Consider the following 19,356-nt stretch of genomic DNA (forward strand, 5'->3'; position numbering starts at 1 on the left):
TTTCAGCTTTGTGAATAACCTGTGTCCATGAAAGTAGTTCATGAGTTGATCGAAAAAAGAAACTCTGGACCAGAGTGAGCTGTCAGCCTAACGTCAACATTTTGAGCACTAAGTTAATTCACTTTTAGAAAATCTTCTTCACGACTCTTGCACTTGGCTCTATGAGTACAAACAAAACCGAAGGATTTTTAAAGTCATAAAAATTAGCATTTTTAAAACTTTGTAAAATGATCTTTGGGGGACAACTATAAATAGTAGATATTACTCTTACCTTCCATTAGAACATGGAAAAGTCTGGAGGATAGAAACCTCTTAATTATGCAGATGAACATTTTCTTACATTACTAATCATAAGGCACAAGATATAATTTTGTGAGTTTTTTTTTCTCGCGGTAAAGGTAGGCATATGAACCCAGAGCCACTGTGTGGTACCACTCCAACTCCAGGGGGCACCGTTTCGATTGTACACATTTTATTGAAATGCTGTCTTCCTTCAGCCCCACTACTGGGGCACCAGGTGTGTAGACTCAACCTGAAGGCTTCCTTTACAGCCATGCGATGAGAGGCCTGATATGTTTGACTCGAATACCCAACTCTTTAAAAAAAAAGTTACTGAAACCAACGGACACTGTTTCATACATAGTGGCTCTAATTACTGCAAATTTGTTTAGAAGTTTGTGGCTGCTTTATTCACATAAAACAGAGGATTGTGTCTCTGGTGCTATCTGTATTATGAAAACACCAGGCTATCCCTGTTTTAAATAACAAGGGATGTTAACACATAGGTCAAGGTGACCTGAAACATGCTAATATCAGTATGTTGCTATTGTTGCAGCTTCTACTACGAGTCCAGCTGCTTCCTGATGTTTGTAAAATAATAATAATTATTATAAATTAAAAACCATAGCAGGTGCTATTTGCCAGGCACTGTGCTAAGTGTTTCACGTGACTTAACTAATTTAATCCTCACATTAATTCAATAATAGTCTCACTTCCACTTTGTACATGAGGAAACGGAGAAATAGAAAGAAACAGTAGTCAGACCAATGTCCCAGGCTGGAGAGGTGGTGGAGGTGGGGCTGGAGCCCTAGCATTCTGGCTCTAGGATCCCTGCTCCTAACGTTTACAATGTCACTCCTGTCAAGAACACTGATCTCAGATGTTTTTCCTTTCTCAGTTAAGTTAATTTAAGGAAACCATTAATGCTCTGCCCAGCTAATCTGAAAATGCCATGGGTTCTGAACAATTAAATCAATACTGAATATCAGTATTGCATTTATGCAAAGGGAGGGAGTGCCGTGATTTACACCTTGAAAGTACAAAAGGACTTTCTTGTAGCTCCCTCCCAGCACCAGTGCCGGTTCCCACGTCTTTGTTTGCTTTGGAATGTCAACTTAAAATTCTTAGCAAATGAGTCAGTAATGAAGCACATGTATATGAGCTGCTGTGTATTGACACACAGAAAAATAAGTATGTTTTAGCAGTGGAACTTTCACAAAAGAAGCACTGCTTGAAAATAGCCCGCACACATGCACACACACACAATCTCTTTAACCCATGTTTCTTTCAGGTGATACAGTTGTTACCTGAGGTGAAACAATCAATCAATTCTACTTGTACGCGGAGAGTTTTGCACTCTCGTGTACAAGTATATATGGGTTTTATCAAATTCATATATGAATGCAACTAATATTTGGTGTATGATAACGAAATAAATCCCAGGGTCAGACTCTACCTGAATAACAATATTAACATGCCAACTTTACCTTTAGTATTAGACATTTAATTCATTGATGAGTCCTGTTAAACACTAATCATTTTTATCCACCAAGAACTTCAAAAATTGTAGTAGAAAGAACTTGACTCCTTATGAAATTAAAGAATGATTTAAATGTTTCGAGTCACATAAAAGGCCCAAAGGCCAATTTAGCTCAGATACCATGTGTCATATTCAGTGGCATGATGTGCTTCTATCATATTTTGGGGATTTTGCATAATTTGATAAATAATTTCTGCTAATATATCTATGTCAGAATATTTGTATATAAATATTGGCAAAGTTAACATAGAGTGTTCTCAACTCGACCAACCCTTATTAAGAGTTTTTTGCATTAAATTACTGATCGATATTAGATTATTCCTGTTCTTATGTTTATTTCTTACACTTAAGTCATCTGCTTTATGATTTAGTTTTACATAAAAATGTCTACATGGTGTCCATGCAATAAGCATTTGTTCAAGGCACACACCTGGGAAGAGTTACAAAGTCTTCAAGAAACGTGGACAGTAAGGGGGATCAGCATGTACAAAAGAGACATGCAGACTCAATTCATTTGCTTCATTTTCTTATTGAAGACTTCCCTGGGCATAGGCCCCATTATTCCTGGCTCTCTGCCGTGACTCAGGCCAGTGGAAGACAGAGACACAAATCGGAACACATAGTATAATCTGTGCCATGTTGGGATGGTAAACTGTTGAATAATGAAGGATGTTTAGGATTCTCAGTGTGAGAAAAGAGGAAGTTATGCCAGACAGAGGTCACTGCATACAAAGGCAGAAAGAGGTTTAGTTCTGTAGGAACCTGAGTGGATCTTAGAAAGTAGAGGGGGGTGGCAGGGGATCCTCCTTAAGTAAGCCTGAGTCAGATTCTTTCTATATAAGCATTTTCATGCCCAGAATATATAGAGAACACATCTGTGTTCTGGAAAGATTTGTCTTTAGGAATGAGAAGGACGCCATTAGTGAGAGAGAGAAGAGAAATTTTGGAGGCAAAAAAGACTGCATCCTGCTTGATTAGATGTGAGGAAAGAGCAGTGGAGAATATTACCTGGGTATCTAACTTCGGCATTAGAAGGATGTTAAGACTCTTGGCTGAAATAAAGCATCAGAGGAATTGTTACAAATCTGGGTAGGAAAATCAAAAATTTTTTACATGTAAATTAGAAATAATGACAGGGTATCTTGACAAAGGTATGACAGCATTTAAGCCATTATATAGTAATTTTTTTTAATCATGCATGTCTTGCCTATAGACTGTGAACTCAAAAAGGGCTTCTTGCCTTGTTTATCTTTCCAGTCACACTTTTTTGTTATATCTCTTAATATGTTATAAAAGCTGAAAAATATTACAAGATGAATGAATAAGGATTTTTTGAGTAAATAAAGATGAGATTTTGCATATTGAGGAAGTTGGAACATAAGAAAAAATACATATTTAATGGGCAAAAGCCTAAGAAATACATAAAGAATTCAGTAGAGATATCTTTCAGCATAAGAATCTAATACTCATCCATATAAACCCTATCCTTTGGAAGATGCAGTGCTTCACTGGAAAAATTTTTACTAGATCCAACATATGCATGACTTAAAATGGAAATTTATATTAATAAATTTAATTTCCTTTTCAATTGCTACCTTCCTCTTTTAATTTTATTGATTATTAAAATAATTTTAGACAGTATGTCCTCATTAGCAATACATTTTATCCTGATAATAGGTAATTGCATTTTGTCAAATTTCATCCCACTATCCATTTCCAAATTATTTCTCTTCCCAGAATGCTAACTTAAATATTTTTCTTAGCAAAATGTAAGTGTAACTACTTCCCACACTTAGTAAATTTATTATTTTTAATAATTATATATTATTTATTCTCTTAGTGCTTTTAATGAAATAAAGAAGCATAAAAACCTGCCTTAGGAATATTACAATTTTTGCTGAGAATATAATTAATGAAATACCCATATGTAAAAGCCACTTAAATCATAATAACCTCTCCAGTGCTTAATATTTGCTAGTTAAATCTGTATCTGTATCTTACAGTATGTAATAACAATTAATGATTTTTCATTTAAAAAATACAAAGTGTCCCTATCCACTTATTCATTGAATATCTCTTATATTCCGGGGGTTGTACAAGGTGGATAGTATATTTATATACACCTTGTATATAGTATATAGACATATAGATCTTAGTATATAGATCCCCTGCCCTTGAGTGTTTACAGTCTATGAAATATCTCTCAAATGAAGTGATTGAGGAATGCCCTTGAAGTATTAGTTAAAAATAGGAGATCTCCATTCTCAACTTTATAGAATTCAATTCCGTAGGACCATATAGCCTCCTAGGAGTTGGGAGACTTTAATAAAGGGAAAGCAATTTTTCTTAAGTAACTCCACAATGCATTATAAACTAGGATGGAATCTTTTAAGTTTGATAACCGCAACGTCTACATTGTCTGTCTGCAGGCAGAATAAAAAAGGAGAAATTTTTTCAATACTTATGGTAAAAGTGTCATCTTTCTTAAAAAACAAATGTCATGATTTCATTGTTGTATGAGGTTATTATTGTTTATAAGAGCTAATTAGCTGATTTATCCATGTAACATGTAAACTGTTTCTTTCATTTTCACAAAATGGACATCTTTAGATAGTCATCTCTATAGTCAACTCTCTATAGTCAATTATTTTCCATTTAAAGAGTATAGAAATTATAAAGTATCTGATGAAATACAGCAAAAATTGATTCTTTTCTCATTTCTACTTGCTGAAGCATATAGCACCATGAAGATTTTGCATTAGCTTTGTAATTGTTAAATTAAATGTGCTAATGAATGGTAAAGCCATTTTATGAGTCACCAAAGAAGCACTACTCAAAATCATGAAAATCTTTCTTCTTAGATAAGAAGCAAGACTACATCGAAAACAGGACATTTGACCAATGAGACTGTAGAAAAGAAGTTCCATGACTGTATTCGTATAAGTATTAAAAATTAATCAAAAAACAGCATGTCATTTTCCTAATATAATTATGTTAAACCTTATTTGTGTGATGCTAACACCTCATATCCAGAAAAAAAAAATTAAGCATTGAATTTGGTTATTAATTACTGATTTAAAACAAATGGTTCTTACTTGTAAGTTGGGGTAATGATCAAAGTGAAAAGAAGAAAAAAAATGGAGAAAGGCAAATGTTATTTAAATAATTTACTTCTATGTAAGCTAGAAGAGAGAATAGAATATGCCCTCTCAAATCCTGAAATTTAAGATCATGTAACAGATTTTAAAAATTGTTGAATGTTAAACCTGGAAGAGACCTTAGTGAAAATTTATTTTTAAAAGTCTCTTTTTATGAATGAGACTAGGAATTAGTGACTTGCCCAAGGTCACAAATCTTGTTAAAAACAGATTCTAGTTAGAAGTGTAAGAGGACCTCAGTCTACAGCAAGCTCAAAATGAATTAGAGAAAGAAAAAATATCTAAAAGAGCTGAGTTTGCAACCACTGATTCTTGATCATTCAGGGACAAAATATGCTTTCTACTTAGATTTAAATTGCAAGGAAATTGACAACTTTCTTCTGTATGTTTTCCCGTTTTCATGATCACTGTCATAGATTACCTTCTCAATTGATATCCTTTTGAAATTCATGATTAGGGTTGTTGGTAAATAACTGGAAAATACTGCTTTTTGCAGCTGGATGAAGAAGCCTCGATGTGGTGTACCTGACCAGACAACACGTAGCTCCAAACTTAATGTTCGTCGAAAGCGATATGCATTAACAGGACAGAAGTGGCAACACAAACACATCACTTACAGGTACAAGAACTGATGATGGATTGCTGTTTTCTCCATTTTTCACCACTATTTATTTTGACACTTTGTTTGACATCTTATGCACATTGACTACATGGTAACATATAGTTACACAATATATATAATGTTAACATAGGGAACTGAGAACTGCCATTGAGAAGAGAATAAATTGCCCATTTGGAGGCCTTTTAAATATTTCTTAAATACTTGGTCTCATTTGTAAACTGTACCTTCAAGCTTCTTGAAAGAATACCAAATCCTGAGGGACTCTGAGATGAGTATTGTAACACGTTACGTTCTTTATTTTTTTTAAGATTTTATTTATTTACTTGAAAGAGAGAGAGTGTGAGAGAGCATGAGAAAGAGAGAGAACACATGCAGGGGGCAGGGGCAGAGGGAGAAGCAGGCTCCCTGCTGAGCAGGGAGCCCAATGTAGGACGCGAACCCAGGACCCTGAGATCAAACACTTAGCCAACTGAGCCACCCAGGTGCCCCATTACATTCTTTAATAAGGATTCATAATCTAAAAGTAATCAAATAATAAAGTTTATAAATAATTGTCATCTAAACAAAATGTCTTTGGATCTACTATTAATTAACTTTTAGTATCAACTCAAGTCATTTTACTTTCTGTCTTATTGGCAGCAATGCAGATGGATCATTGTTTCTTATTTTGACTTCAGTGAAGGATGCCAAAGGGATGCCAATGTCTTCCAACCTGGAAGGACATTTGCTGCTATTGGAGATGTTCCTATTTATTCATTAATTCATTGAACAACTGTGTATTGAGTCTCAGTTTGAACAAAAACAGTTCTAGGCACTGGGGATATAGAAATAAATAAAACATGGAGATTCTGTTTGTCCTCTTGGAATTTACAATTATGTGGTTAAGTTGAAGAATCATATAAATGTGATGACTGTTATGAAAGGGGAGGAACAAGATGCAAGAGAAATGTAAAACAGGGCCATCAAACCCACTCTAGAAAACCAGGGAAAGGCTTCCTGAAGAAATGACCTTTCAGCCAAGACTCACAGAAAGAGAAAGCATGTGTTAGACCAAAGGGCAAGGGAAGGGGCAGGGCACATCAGGGGAAGGGTAAGATGTCAGGAATACATGAATAAAAGACATTTATAATTCTCATTCTTTGTATAACTAACCCTTCACATATGCTTAAGGATAAAATTTAAAACTCAATATATAGATTTTCTACCAATATATCTGGTTTGTGCCATTTGAACTTATTTTAGTTATTTTGAGAACACTTTTCCTTTTTTTTTAATAAAGATTTTATTTATTTGACAGAGAGAGACACAGTGAGAGAAGGAACACAAGCAGGGGGAGTGGGAGAGGGAGAAGCAGGCTCCCCACCGAGCAGGGAGCCCCAACGTGGAGCTCCATCCCAGGACCCTGGGAGCGTGACCTGAGCCGAAGGCAGACGCTTAATGACTGAGCCACCCAGGCGCCCCTTGAGAACACTTTTCAGTGTTGTTTTATATTCTTAAGCTAATCCTCCCAGATAGCATGCTCCTAGATTTTTTATGCAACTCATTTCAGTTATTTCTGCAGGTAAGAAAAATCAAGGAGGAAGCAGTCTTAAGCCAAGCCCATGTAATGAATGTGAAGTGTTGGAAGAATGCCTTAAAGAACAACAACAAAATACCTGCTACCTCTAAGTCTGTTCAGCAACATTGCACAGCTACTTATAGTTGTAAGGAAATAAAAGATATAAGGACTTGTAAAGAAATAACACTATCATTAGTAAGTTTATATAATTTTCTATATAGAAAACACAGAATAAACTAGATAATTTTCAGAAATAATAAAAGAATATGGCCAACTTTTTAAAAAAATAATATATTTCATGTTTTAGGTTTAGGTAATACAATTTTAGGTATACAGAAAAGTTGAGCAGATAATACAAGTAGTTCCCATATATCACATCCCCCTACCACATATACACACTCATAGTTTCTCCTATTAAGATCTTGCATTAGTGTGATCCATTTGTTAAAATTGTTGAGCCACTGTTGCTATATTTTATTCCTAACTAAAGTCCATAATGACAGTAGGGTTCATAGTTCTCCTAGTCTGTGGCTTGTCTGCTACAGAGCAGAAGCTTTAATTTTAATAAAGTCCAACCTATCAATTATTTTCTTCCTTTATTGTGCTTTTGTTGTTATATCAAAAAAATCATTTCCAAATCTGAGGTCACTTAGTTTTTCTTCTATGTCAGCTTCATATCATTTCATATCATATCACCTGAAAAAAAGGAGTATTTTTTCCTTCCCAATGTGTTTATCTTTTATTTTCTTTTCTTGGCTTATTACATAAGGGAGAGCTGTCAGTAAAATGTTGAATAGGAGTGTTGAAGGCAAACATCATTGCCTTTTTCCCAATCTTTAGGAGAAAAGCATCTAGTTCCTCACTATTAAGTATGATATAGGCTGTAGGCTTCTTTCTAGATGTTTATCAAGTTGAGGAGGTTCACCCTATTCCTAGTTTGCTGAAAGTTTTTATTATAAATAAGTGTTGGATTTAATGAAATGCTTTTTCTGTACCTATTCATATGATCATATGATCATATGATTTTTCTTCTTTAGCCTTTTAATGTGTTGGATTACATTAATTGATTTTTGGTTGAACCAGCCTCTCATGCCTAGGGTAAATCCTACTTTGTCATGGTGAATCATTTTTTTTATACATTGTTGGATTTGACTTGCTAATTTTTGGTTGAGGATTTTTACGTGTATGTTCATGAGTGATATTGATATGTGGTTTTTCTTTCTTTTAAAGTCTTTATCTGGGTTAGGTAGGAGAGTAATGCTAGCCTCATGGGATGGGTTAGAAAGTGTTCCCTTTACTTCAGTTTTCTGGAAGAGATTGTAGAGAATTGGTATGATTTGTAACTGAAATGTTTAGTAAACCCAATGCAACTATTTGGGCCTGGTTCTTTTTTCTTTGACAGTTATTAATTTTTAATTAAATCTATTTAATAGATATAGTCCTGTTCAGATTATCTATTTCTCTTTGTGTAGGTTTTTACAGATTGTGTTTTTCAAAGGAGTTGGTCCATTAAATCTGTATTAGTCTGCTCAGGCTGCCATCACAAAATATCACAGCCTGGGTAACTTAAACAACAGAAATTTAATTTTCCCAGTTCCAGAGGCTACAAGTCCAAGATTAACATGCTGTCAAGGTTGGTTTTGGTGAGATTTCTCCTTCTGGCTTGTAGATGGCCGCCTTCTCATTGTGTCCACCTCTTACCTTTCCTCTATGCATGTGTGGAGAGAGAGATTTCTGCTGGGTTTTTTTCTTTTCTCTTCTTATAAGAAGTCATACCAAATTAGGACCCCACCCTTATGACTTCATTTAACCTTATTAACTTTCCTTAAAGGCCCTATTTCCAAATATAGTTTCATTGGGGGTTGGGGCTTCAATTTATTTATGCCAGAGAAAACCTTATAGATCATTGGGGAAAAGGACGGGCTCTTTTACTTACTAAGTTCTTCTGTAGTAATTAGTTATCCATATAGAAAACAATGAAATTAGATTCTTACCCCATAACATATAAAAAATTAGTAAGTATTAATTAGATTAATTTGTATAATCAACTTTAGAAGTACAAAACACACAGCTCTGCATGTTGATATTTATTGTTTTCATTTCAGATAGTGTCTTTTTTCTGGCCTGATTTCCAGACTTAACGGTGTACCCTGTTTAGTGTCTCTGCGTACTTAGGTACTGACTACACCATTCATTTAAGAAAGAAAGAAAGTAAGAAAGAAACTGTTAAGAGCCATTATGTTCAGAACTAATCATAATTCCATTGAAGCTCTGTCCCTATACTGACAATTGTCTCAGCGAGTTTTGAATACTCAAATAATGAGGTGTCTATCCCTGTAAGCTTCCAGGTTACTGATAAACACATCATGTGGTTAAGAGTCCTATTTTGGAGTAAGAAAGATCTGGATTTGAATCCTGGCTCCGATACTTGCCACCTGTAAGACCAGGATCAAGTTACTTAATCTTCTAAGTCTCATTTTCCCTGTGTGAAAAGTGAGTATTGTAACACTACCTATCTCATAAAGCCTAGGAGGTAGTTAAGTCAGGTCATGGTGGGGGGAACCCCCCCAGAAACAAACAAAATAGCTCAGCACAGTGCTTGAAACATAGTGCTTAGTAAATGCCAACTATCATCTTAACTTGTTTTAATTTATGAGACAATTAATGGAAATTGTTGAGAATATTCTAACAGAATTATAGAAAATTGAGGGTGAGAACTAAGGATATTAAATTTTAAAGTTAGTGTATGTAAAGTGTTAAAAACTTGCCATGTGTAAAATAAGTACTATATAAGCCTTTGCTGCTACTTTTATTACTATATTTAGAAAAACAAAAACAAAATACTACATTTCAGCTAAAAAAAAAATTACTCATTAAAAGGATAGCAGAAATGTGCCGTTACAGAATGAAGCCATGAGTCGGAGTGGGGGTGGTTGAATCTAGGTTTTATTTGATGGCAAACTCATTATGAGCCAACGGTACAGTGTGGCTAAATAAGAACTAAAATGAACAGCTTAGATTGATAGAAAGCAGAGTGTCCAAAGCAGTGATGATGGCAATTTTTTCTCTTTGCTTTGTTGGCCAAGCTTTACCTGATGTTTCCTTTTCTCTTTGGTCTACCACATTTCCAACAACTTCTTGGCAAATTAAAGTGCACCTCTAAAAAAGAAATCAAAATGCTAAGAGATCTTACAAACAGTCTGCATGAGAAAGGGCTCAATATTAGAGCCAAGGATTCTCAATATGATGGAAAAAATATTTAAGGGCGAAATTTTCAGTTATTCTCAAATACTTAACGGCTTTCAGAAGAACCTAATATTTTGAGATTTTGGAAAATTAAATCATTCACCCTACAGGTCTTCATTGTTGGAAGCATATAAACCAAGCAATTTATTCACTTGTCAAGGAAATTAGAGACCATTTGTGGAATGGTTGGAAAGTTAGACTATATAATTTTAAAATCTCTTCCTATCTTTAAAATGTGGAATTGGAGGGAACCTTGCATAATGACTCCGTTTCGAGGGAATGTCTAGGCTCCCATGCTTTCCACTTTAATGACCTCGGTGCTTGATGCCTAGGAATGGGAACTTCTGAGGTTGTACCAGAAGAATCATTTAAGTAGTTAGGGGTATATATAACTTTGGCTGATACATAATTTACATGCTGGTAATAATTATAGTATAAATACAGGTGGCCATTCATCTCTTAATTGAATCTTTATGATCAATTTTTCTTTTAGCAAATTTTGCTTCGTGGGTAATTAGATGTTGTACATTCAATAAATGGTTATTGAACAGCATTATGTGACAGCACTGGCAATAGATAGATGAGTTAAGCAAGGCCCCCACTCTCATAGAAAATATAGTCGAATGTGGGAGACAGGTGTGTTTAAGTGAATAATTACAGAATAGCATACCGTATTGCTACTTCGGACCTTACAGGAACTTCATTACATCAGAGACCATATCCATTTTATGTTCCCTAGAACCTAGCAGAGTGCTGCTGTGTATTATGCCCTAATTAAATAGCTGTTGGATAAATTAATGAATTCTTTGTAGGCTTTGGTTAAGCTTTATGCAAAATAATAATAGGAATGTAATGAGTAAGCTCATTGTTTAGCAAATATATCTTTATTTCCCATTTATTAAATATTGTGTAAAATAAGCTTAGCCTAAATTCTTTTTCTTTATAAAATCGAAATTCCAAAATAATATTTTATGTAGTAAGTGTCCCATGGAATATGTACTTAAACTGCCTGATGCATCTGTTTTTTAAACTGGATTATATTAACAAGTATTCATAATATATTAATTAATGTGATAATAGTATGTTGTATTATGTTACATTAATTGGTATTGATTTTCCTAGTAAATTCTCCTTTAACTAACCTTGATTTTAAATGAATGTTTGTGTGACTCCTGAGGATACACACCAGAAGTTATTATTTTACTTTCATAATATATGCAGAGTTGGGATGCTTGGGTGGCTCAATTGGTTAAACGTCTGCCTTCAGCTCAGGTCATGTCCCAGGATCCTAGGATTGAGTTTCGCATCAGGCTTGACTGATGCTCGACTGGGAGCCTGCTTCTCCCTCTGCCTGCCACTCCCCCTGCTTGTGCTCTCTCTCTCTCTGACAAATAAATAAATAAAAATCTTTAAAAACATAATATATGCAGAGAAAAGAAACCTAGAAGTTGCTGAGGAATAATCAGTTCCTCCCCAGAAGCTTTTCTTATTCTCTAAAACCAGTTAGGTCACTGAATTTGATGATCCTGTTGACTTCACATAGAATTCAGGTTGTGTGTCCAGAGGATACACGGCAGGTAGTAAAACAGACTATTTAAATAAAACCCAAAATAATATGTACTTTAGTCTGCCTTACCTGGAAAACTAGCATCTTGTGAAATCGTGAAATATTTAATATAAGCTTTTCTAGAGAAGGAGACTCCATATTCAATCTCTATTCTCTGACCATTTCTTGTACAAAAAAAAAAAAAAAGTGAAGCCACATCAACCATACAAATATAATATGAATGAAAATATATTAGTCTATTTAGTTCTCTCTTGATAGGATATTATAATACATTCTGGATATGGATCTGAAAATAACTATATATTTTATTATTTTTACTCTATTATACTCTTAGCAATTGTCTACTTTCCCAGTTACAGTAAATTCCATTTTGTTGCCAATCATTTTTCACAAAATGTAAGTATGCTTTCTGGACAACTAATTTTTGTCTGTTGACCATACCAAAATAATTTTGACACAAGTATATATACAACTTCTGGATCTTAACTAGATGCTAAAGTATTAGGTTTGTTTGTTTACTTCCTTTAAAATTAGAGATAAAACATTACACTAACTTTGAAAAAGATTTATCACTCTGTCAAAATTTAAAGAGCAAATAATCATTATTAATATATAGAGTTGTTATTAAATAAATTACTATGGATCGAGTGATGTTAAAACTAGAGGATCCTGACTTTACACGGTAATACTAGGCACTGGGTAATATTTACTATGTCACTCGAGTAACTTATTAGAGTTTACTTCATTTGAAAGGACAAAACCTATTGCAATGGCCTTGTTTCACATTTACTGTAACATCTGTTCAAATGAACAAATGTTTGATATTTTTACAATTTACATTCATCTGTTTTACAGAACTAATGAAGCAAAATAATTCCTCCAGTGTCATCAACAAAGAGAACACATACATATTTCAGTAGAGTTTTGTTAATAAAGGTCTCATTCCCTCAAAATTTACTATTTCTCTGAATGTCAAATTCTTACCCTTTTAAAAATTATCTTAGAAGTAGTGTAGTAAACTTCTCACTTATCATTGTGAGATTTATATGTTTTTACTGAGAATAATAAGGCAGAGTATAAGCTTCTTTTAACCTTTAATACACAATACAAATGCCAAAATATTTAGTTTTTTTTTCTTACTTTCATATTAGAGATAAAATGCTCTAACTTTGGAAAAGATTTATTACTCTCTGAAAAAGTTGAAGAGGAAATACTCCGTGATTAATATGTAGAATTGTTATTAAATGAATCGGTATGGATTCAGTGCAGTTAAAGCTAGGGAATCCTGACTTTACATAGTTATCTTGTAAGTCAACTGACATACCTTTCCCTCACTACCAATTGTTCCGATGAATAAAGAGGTTGAAAAATTTCCACTTGATCAGCTTTATTATGTAGGGTTGTATAAGGCATGGTCATTAATGAATTAATGATAACATTTATTAATTTTTTTAGGTAAAAGTTTCAAAATTTAGCAACATGGAGGTTTAAAAGAATCAGTGAAATGGCATAATGAAAAAACCTGATAAAGTCTTCGAAAAATGAAATCAATTGTCTTATTAGAATGAAAAGTATGTTCACTCTAAGTACTCTGTTTACAGAAAAGCAAAGTAAAAACATTTTTTTTTTAAGATTTTATTTATCTGTTTGACAGAGACACAGGGAGAGAGGGAGCACAAGCAGGGGGAGTGGAAGAGGGAGAAGCAGGCTCCCCGCGGAGCAGGGAGCCTGATGTGGGGCCCATCCCAGGACCCCAGGATCCTGACCTGAGCCGAAGGCAGACGCTTCACTGACTGAGCCACCCAGGCACCCCAAAACATTTTAAAATTAAATTAGTTCTATTAAGTTTTTGAAACATAACCTTCATTTTATTCATTTTATAGCATTTTTTGTTTTGCAAATATATATAATAGTAACTTTGGGCATCATGTATTAGAACTACTAAGAATAACAGTCCTATTATTCTTTATATCACATATCTCTGTTGCCCTTATTATTTCAATTATTAGTAAACACAAAATACATCTTAATGGCATAAAAATTCCTAAATGTATTTGTACTTCATTCAGAACTCTAACTTGGAAGTATACTTGTGTGTCTTTTAAAGATTTGTTTATTTGAGAGAGAGAGAGAGCGCGCGTGAGAGAGCGCGGTGGGGAGGAGCAGAAAGAGACAAAGAGAAAGTCTTAAGCAGACTCTGTTCTGAGTGAGGAGCCCCAGGTGGGGCTTGATCTCATGACCCTGAGATCAGGACCCTGAGATCATGACCTGAGCTGAAAAGGGTTGGAAGCCTAACCGACTGCGCCACCCAGGCACCCATTATGTGTCTTGTATTTACTAATGACATTACAAATGTTGTGGTTAAGTATATTTTGGAAGTTAATCGAGCTTGGCTTTGAAAAACACGGTGATGTATTTACAATATGATACTCTACATTTTTTTTTTAAGATTTTATTTATTTGAGAGAGAGAAAATGAGAGCAGGGGGCAGGGGGTGGAGCAGAGGGAGGAGCTGAAGGAGAGGGACAAGCAGACTCTGTGCTGAGCATGGAGCCGGACATGGGGCTTGATCCCATGACCCGGAGATCATGACCTGAGCTCAAATCAAGAGTCTGATGCTTAACCAACTGAGCCACCCAGGCGCCCCCCCCCATTTATTATTCTTCATTATGTAGCTTCATTTTTCTCAGAACCATTATGTACTTATATACATATCATACTAATGATTTTTTCTTTTGTAAGATTATCTTTTATTTCAAAACAAAATAAATTCTTCATTACACATTGAATACAACACCAATTCCCATTAACAATACCCTCAGAATATACACTGAAATGGTCTAATTCTTCATATCTCCATGACTACCACTCTGGGACATGTCTCTGTCTTCTCTTGCTTGGACTTCCAAAATGTTTCGTTGCTTCCATGCTTGTCTTCTTATTTATTTTTCATCAGAAACAGTGATCTTTGTAAACTAGAATAATACCAAAATACTTCTCTACCTAAAACTCTCCAGTGGTTTCCTTTCACAGAATATAACTCGCTTCCTGCCCATCCTCTTTAATCTCAAACCACTGTCCTGAGTGTTCATTTTACACCATTTCCCTGAGCACTCCCATTCTTTGAACTGGCCAAATGTGTGTGGGCTGCTCACTGTTCCTTCTGGCTAGAAACTCATGCTAGCTAAGCATGTGTGGCTCATTTTGTCACTGAAATCCCATTTATCATCTACTCACCTTACCTCCTCACCCTTCACGTGTTGCCATCTGTATTTATCTTTTTGATGTTGTTGGGTTTTTGTGTATCTCTTATCACTAAAATATGTAAGGTTTACAAGAGCAGAGTCTTATTCACAGCTGTATCTCTTAGGCTCCTAGAGCAGTGGCCTTTATGTAGTACGTTCTTTCAAATAATGTGCCATAAAAACACTTCCCCACTAATGAGGGTCTTCCTGTAGGGTGGGAGTAAAATAGAAGACTACTAGGAAAACTAATTTAGACGAAATTCAAAGTTACAACATTAATCTGAATGCTCTTCAGCCATCAAACAGGAAATTTAGAGATTAACAAGCCAGACAGAAGCATCACCGGATGTCTCAATATAGAAATTTACCCTTTCTCAAAATAGAGTTCAGAGCATCACGCTGAAAGGACATGAAATTAAAACAAACGAGTAAAACAACAATAACAAAATACTGTATAACGTTCTCCTTGAACAGGTTTGAATTATTTTACTCTGTCCAACATCCTTTGGTTCAGCTCAGAAAATATGGTGTCTTCCTTGGCACCTCCTTTTCTCTCACAGCCTTAGTCCAACCATCAGTACATCTTGGCAGGTGTATCCTCAAAATTTATCCAAAATTCATCTACTTCTCCATATCTGTACTGGTAGTGCCCTGGCCCCCACTGTCATCTCTCACCTAAAGTTTTGCAAGAGTTCCCAGTGGGTCTGCCTGTTTCAACTCTTGCTTCACTTCAATCTGTTTTCCACATAATGCATAGTCTTTTGTTTAAAAAGTGTAAGTCCAGTATCACTTAGCTCATTATGCTCCACTTCTGCCCCTCTCACTTAGAACAAAAGCCAAACTCTTTGATTTTATGCTACCTTTCTGGCCTCATCCAGCTGTGGCCACCTCACCATTCTTGGAACTCGCTAAGCATGTCTCCAACTTCAAGACCTTTCACTTGTCATTTCTCCTTCCTGGAACACTCCCTGCCCCCACTCCATTTCCACCTGGTTTGCTTCTTCATTTTCTTTATATACACTGAATGACATTTATCATCCAATAATCAATGTATATATATATATATATATATATATATATATATATATTAGAAAATAGTGACAACCTTCTTTTAGATGTGTTGGTCTAGCGTAGATAATGGATTCTTGAGTCAGAATGTTTAAGTTGAAAAACCAGCTCTACCACTTTAAATTTTCTCTTAAGTTTTCTACTGTAAAATGCTTGCCTGGCTCATAGTAAATGCTCAGTTAACACCATTATTATTATTTTGGTATGATACCTGCCTAATATTTGTAATTATTGAGACATAACTACAAGTGGGCTAAAAATATAATTTGCATATTATTTTTCCACGGGAAAGTATATCTGAAATTTTTTCTATGCTGCTAAATAGCCTTAAATGGCAAAAAATAATTTTGAGTCCTACTTATATTATAACATGTAATAGAGACACCATAACTTAACTACTACTCCATCATTTTAAGTTGTTTAGCTTCCATTTCTCTTTTATTACTGCTTTGCAATAAATATTCACCTGAATATTATACCTTCTTTTATGTATTAAGATTTTTTTAGTATAAATATATGGATTCATGGATGTAAGATTGTTGGTCGAAGTAGCCATTTGATATTAGCCTCAAGAAAAGTAAACTAGGGCTCCTGGGTGGCTCAGTTGGTTAAGCGACTGCCTTCGGCTCAGGTCATGATAGAGTCCCGCATCAGGCTCCCTGCTCAGCAGGGAGTCTGCTTCTCCCTCTGACCCTCTTCCCTCTCATGCTCTCTCTCAAATAAATAAAATCTTTAAAAAAAAAGAAAGAAAAATAAACTATATAAATAATGTCCAAGTCACTTCTTTAAATTCATATAATTTTAAATTTTTGTATTAAAAAGTCATTCACTCACATTGCTTTTTATAACTAGAAAGAATTAAGTATATCATAAGAAAACAATAGAACATAAGAAACTATAATTAATTAACCTTTTCTTTAAAAACTAAGAAATAACTTTGTGTCTGCTGAATTGGTGTTCATAGATAAAGAATAACACAACGACATTGTTTGGAAGTAACGTGTGCACACAATGATGTGCCCCTAAAAGTAAGGATAACAAGAAAGAAACTGAATTTTTAATTTCAGCTCGAGACTGTTGCACCTGTTTGATCATTTGGCAAAGCTACCTTTCTGTTGTTCAGGAGGCAAAGTGACTGATTGATCCAGTTTACCCTACTGTTAACCCATTCTGCAGAGAACTTCTATTTATAGCCTTGCCAGATGAATACTATACTGCTGAGAATTAAATAACCCCAGTGTAGTGAAACCTAGCTATAAAGATATGAGGCATTGATTAATTTCTTTCCTATTTAATATAAGGCTGTTTTTACAGTATTTTACTCAACTGAATAGATCAAAATCTGTAAAAAGCCAATCTGTAATAAGTCAGATTGTATATTAAAAAGCCATACTTATTATTCTCTTCTCTAAATTTCAGTATAAAGAACGTAACTCCTAAAGTAGGAGACCCTGAAACCCGCAAAGCTATTCGCCGTGCCTTTGATGTGTGGCAGAATGTAACTCCTCTGACATTTGAAGAAGTTCCTTACAGCGAATTGGAAAATGGCAAACGCGATGTGGATATAACCATCATTTTTGCATCTGGTTTTCATGGAGATAGTTCTCCCTTTGATGGAGAGGGAGGGTTTTTGGCACATGCCTATTTCCCTGGACCAGGAATTGGGGGAGATACTCATTTTGACTCAGATGAGCCATGGACACTAGGAAATCCTAATCATGATGGTAAGTGCATTGCATAGCTTTTTTCATTGCAAATAGTTGTTTTTATTTTTATTTTTGAATGCCCAAGTGATTTAGTAATTTAAAAACTTTCAAGGTGCTGATTCTAAATTTGTTTTTAAAATGATAAAACATGATATGAGGCTTTTTGATAACATTTTAGAACAAGAATTTGTATGGGTCAGTAGACGTTACTAGTTTTTTGTGTGGTCTGTTGCCTAGAGATTAGAACTTTACACTGTGTTCTGTAAATAAAGTGAATTTTGTTTTCTATAAAATGTCACTTAAAAGACTTCATAGTATTTTAAGTCATGGAACATGCTTAAGGAAATTCTGCTATTTTTCTACACTATATTGCAGTGTTTCCACTTAAAACTTAACCTGATTGATATTTGTGGTGTAGCTTCTGCCATCTTTCCTGTTCTTTTCTATTATCACTTTTCTAGTTTGTAAAATTTTGCTCCTTTCATCCATTTTCTTGGTCTCCCAATATGATACGACTACATAATTTATTATTTTTATATTATATCTTTATTTTTATCAAAAAACCACTTTTGCAAATCTGTTCCAACAAATCTGTCAGATTTTTAATCTTCTGATATGCAAAAATAAATTTAAAATAACTCAATAACTAAAAAAATAGTTACTTCATATAAGAAGCATGTGTTTCTTCCTAGATAACAATCCATACTTCAATTTTATGTTTAAAAAGTGTTCACATAATTATAGGATCCTAGAGTTAGAAGATTCCTAAGCATCCACCTCTTGCAATTCTTGTAATCAAGACTTAAATATTTTTCTTCCTCACCACAGTAGAATTTTGTTGAAAATACAGCATGCATTGTTTTAGTGACAGCTAATCAGCTAATAAACCTCTTAATTCCTCCTTAATGAGTTAAACCCAGCCATCAAATTAAGCTTTGTTAGTTCATCAGAAAGTTTAGTTAGCGGGATTAGTGTAATAGCCTTGCATTTTGAGAATGCACAGCGTTCAAACATTACGGGTAGAATGAAATAAGTTGAGTTAAATTTAAAATAACACCAATTTCCAAAGAAAGAAAATATAATAAATACCTGTTCCTGTTTTCCAAAAGAAAATAAAACATCTAGTATTCAATAAAATGGCCTTTTGCATTGTTATTAATAGGTATATTGAGGGCGCCTGGGTGGCTCAGTTGGTTAAGTGACTGCCTTCGGCTCAGGTCATGATCCTGGAGTCCCAGGATCGAGTCCCGCATCGGGCTCCCTGCTCGGTGGGGAGTCTGCTTCTCCCTCTGACCCTCCCCCCTCTCATGTGCTCTCTCTCTCTCATTCTCTCTCTCAAATAAATAAATAAAAAATCTTAAAAAAAT

The 19,356-nt window shown here is 34.6% G+C and overlaps 1 protein-coding gene across 2 annotated transcripts in view; it reads left to right on the top strand.

Annotated features, from left to right (window-relative positions):
• MMP16 (matrix metallopeptidase 16) overlaps positions 1-19,356 on the top strand; it is a 280,343-nt gene that overhangs the window by 142,686 nt on the left and 118,301 nt on the right. For both annotated transcript variants that reach the window (XM_054512545.2, XM_045896274.3), the window contains exons 3-4: positions 5,474-5,596; positions 17,703-18,007. In XM_054512545.2, the coding sequence (XP_054368520.1) occupies positions 5,474-5,596; positions 17,703-18,007 (428 nt within the window). The remainder of the gene's footprint in view (positions 1-5,473; positions 5,597-17,702; positions 18,008-19,356) is intronic.

Source organism: Mirounga angustirostris, unplaced genomic scaffold, assembly GCF_029215605.1.
Source record: "Mirounga angustirostris isolate CCGP_5_RB_7025 unplaced genomic scaffold, mMirAng1.0.hap1 SCAF_4, whole genome shotgun sequence".
NCBI lineage: Eukaryota > Metazoa > Chordata > Mammalia > Carnivora > Phocidae > Mirounga > Mirounga angustirostris.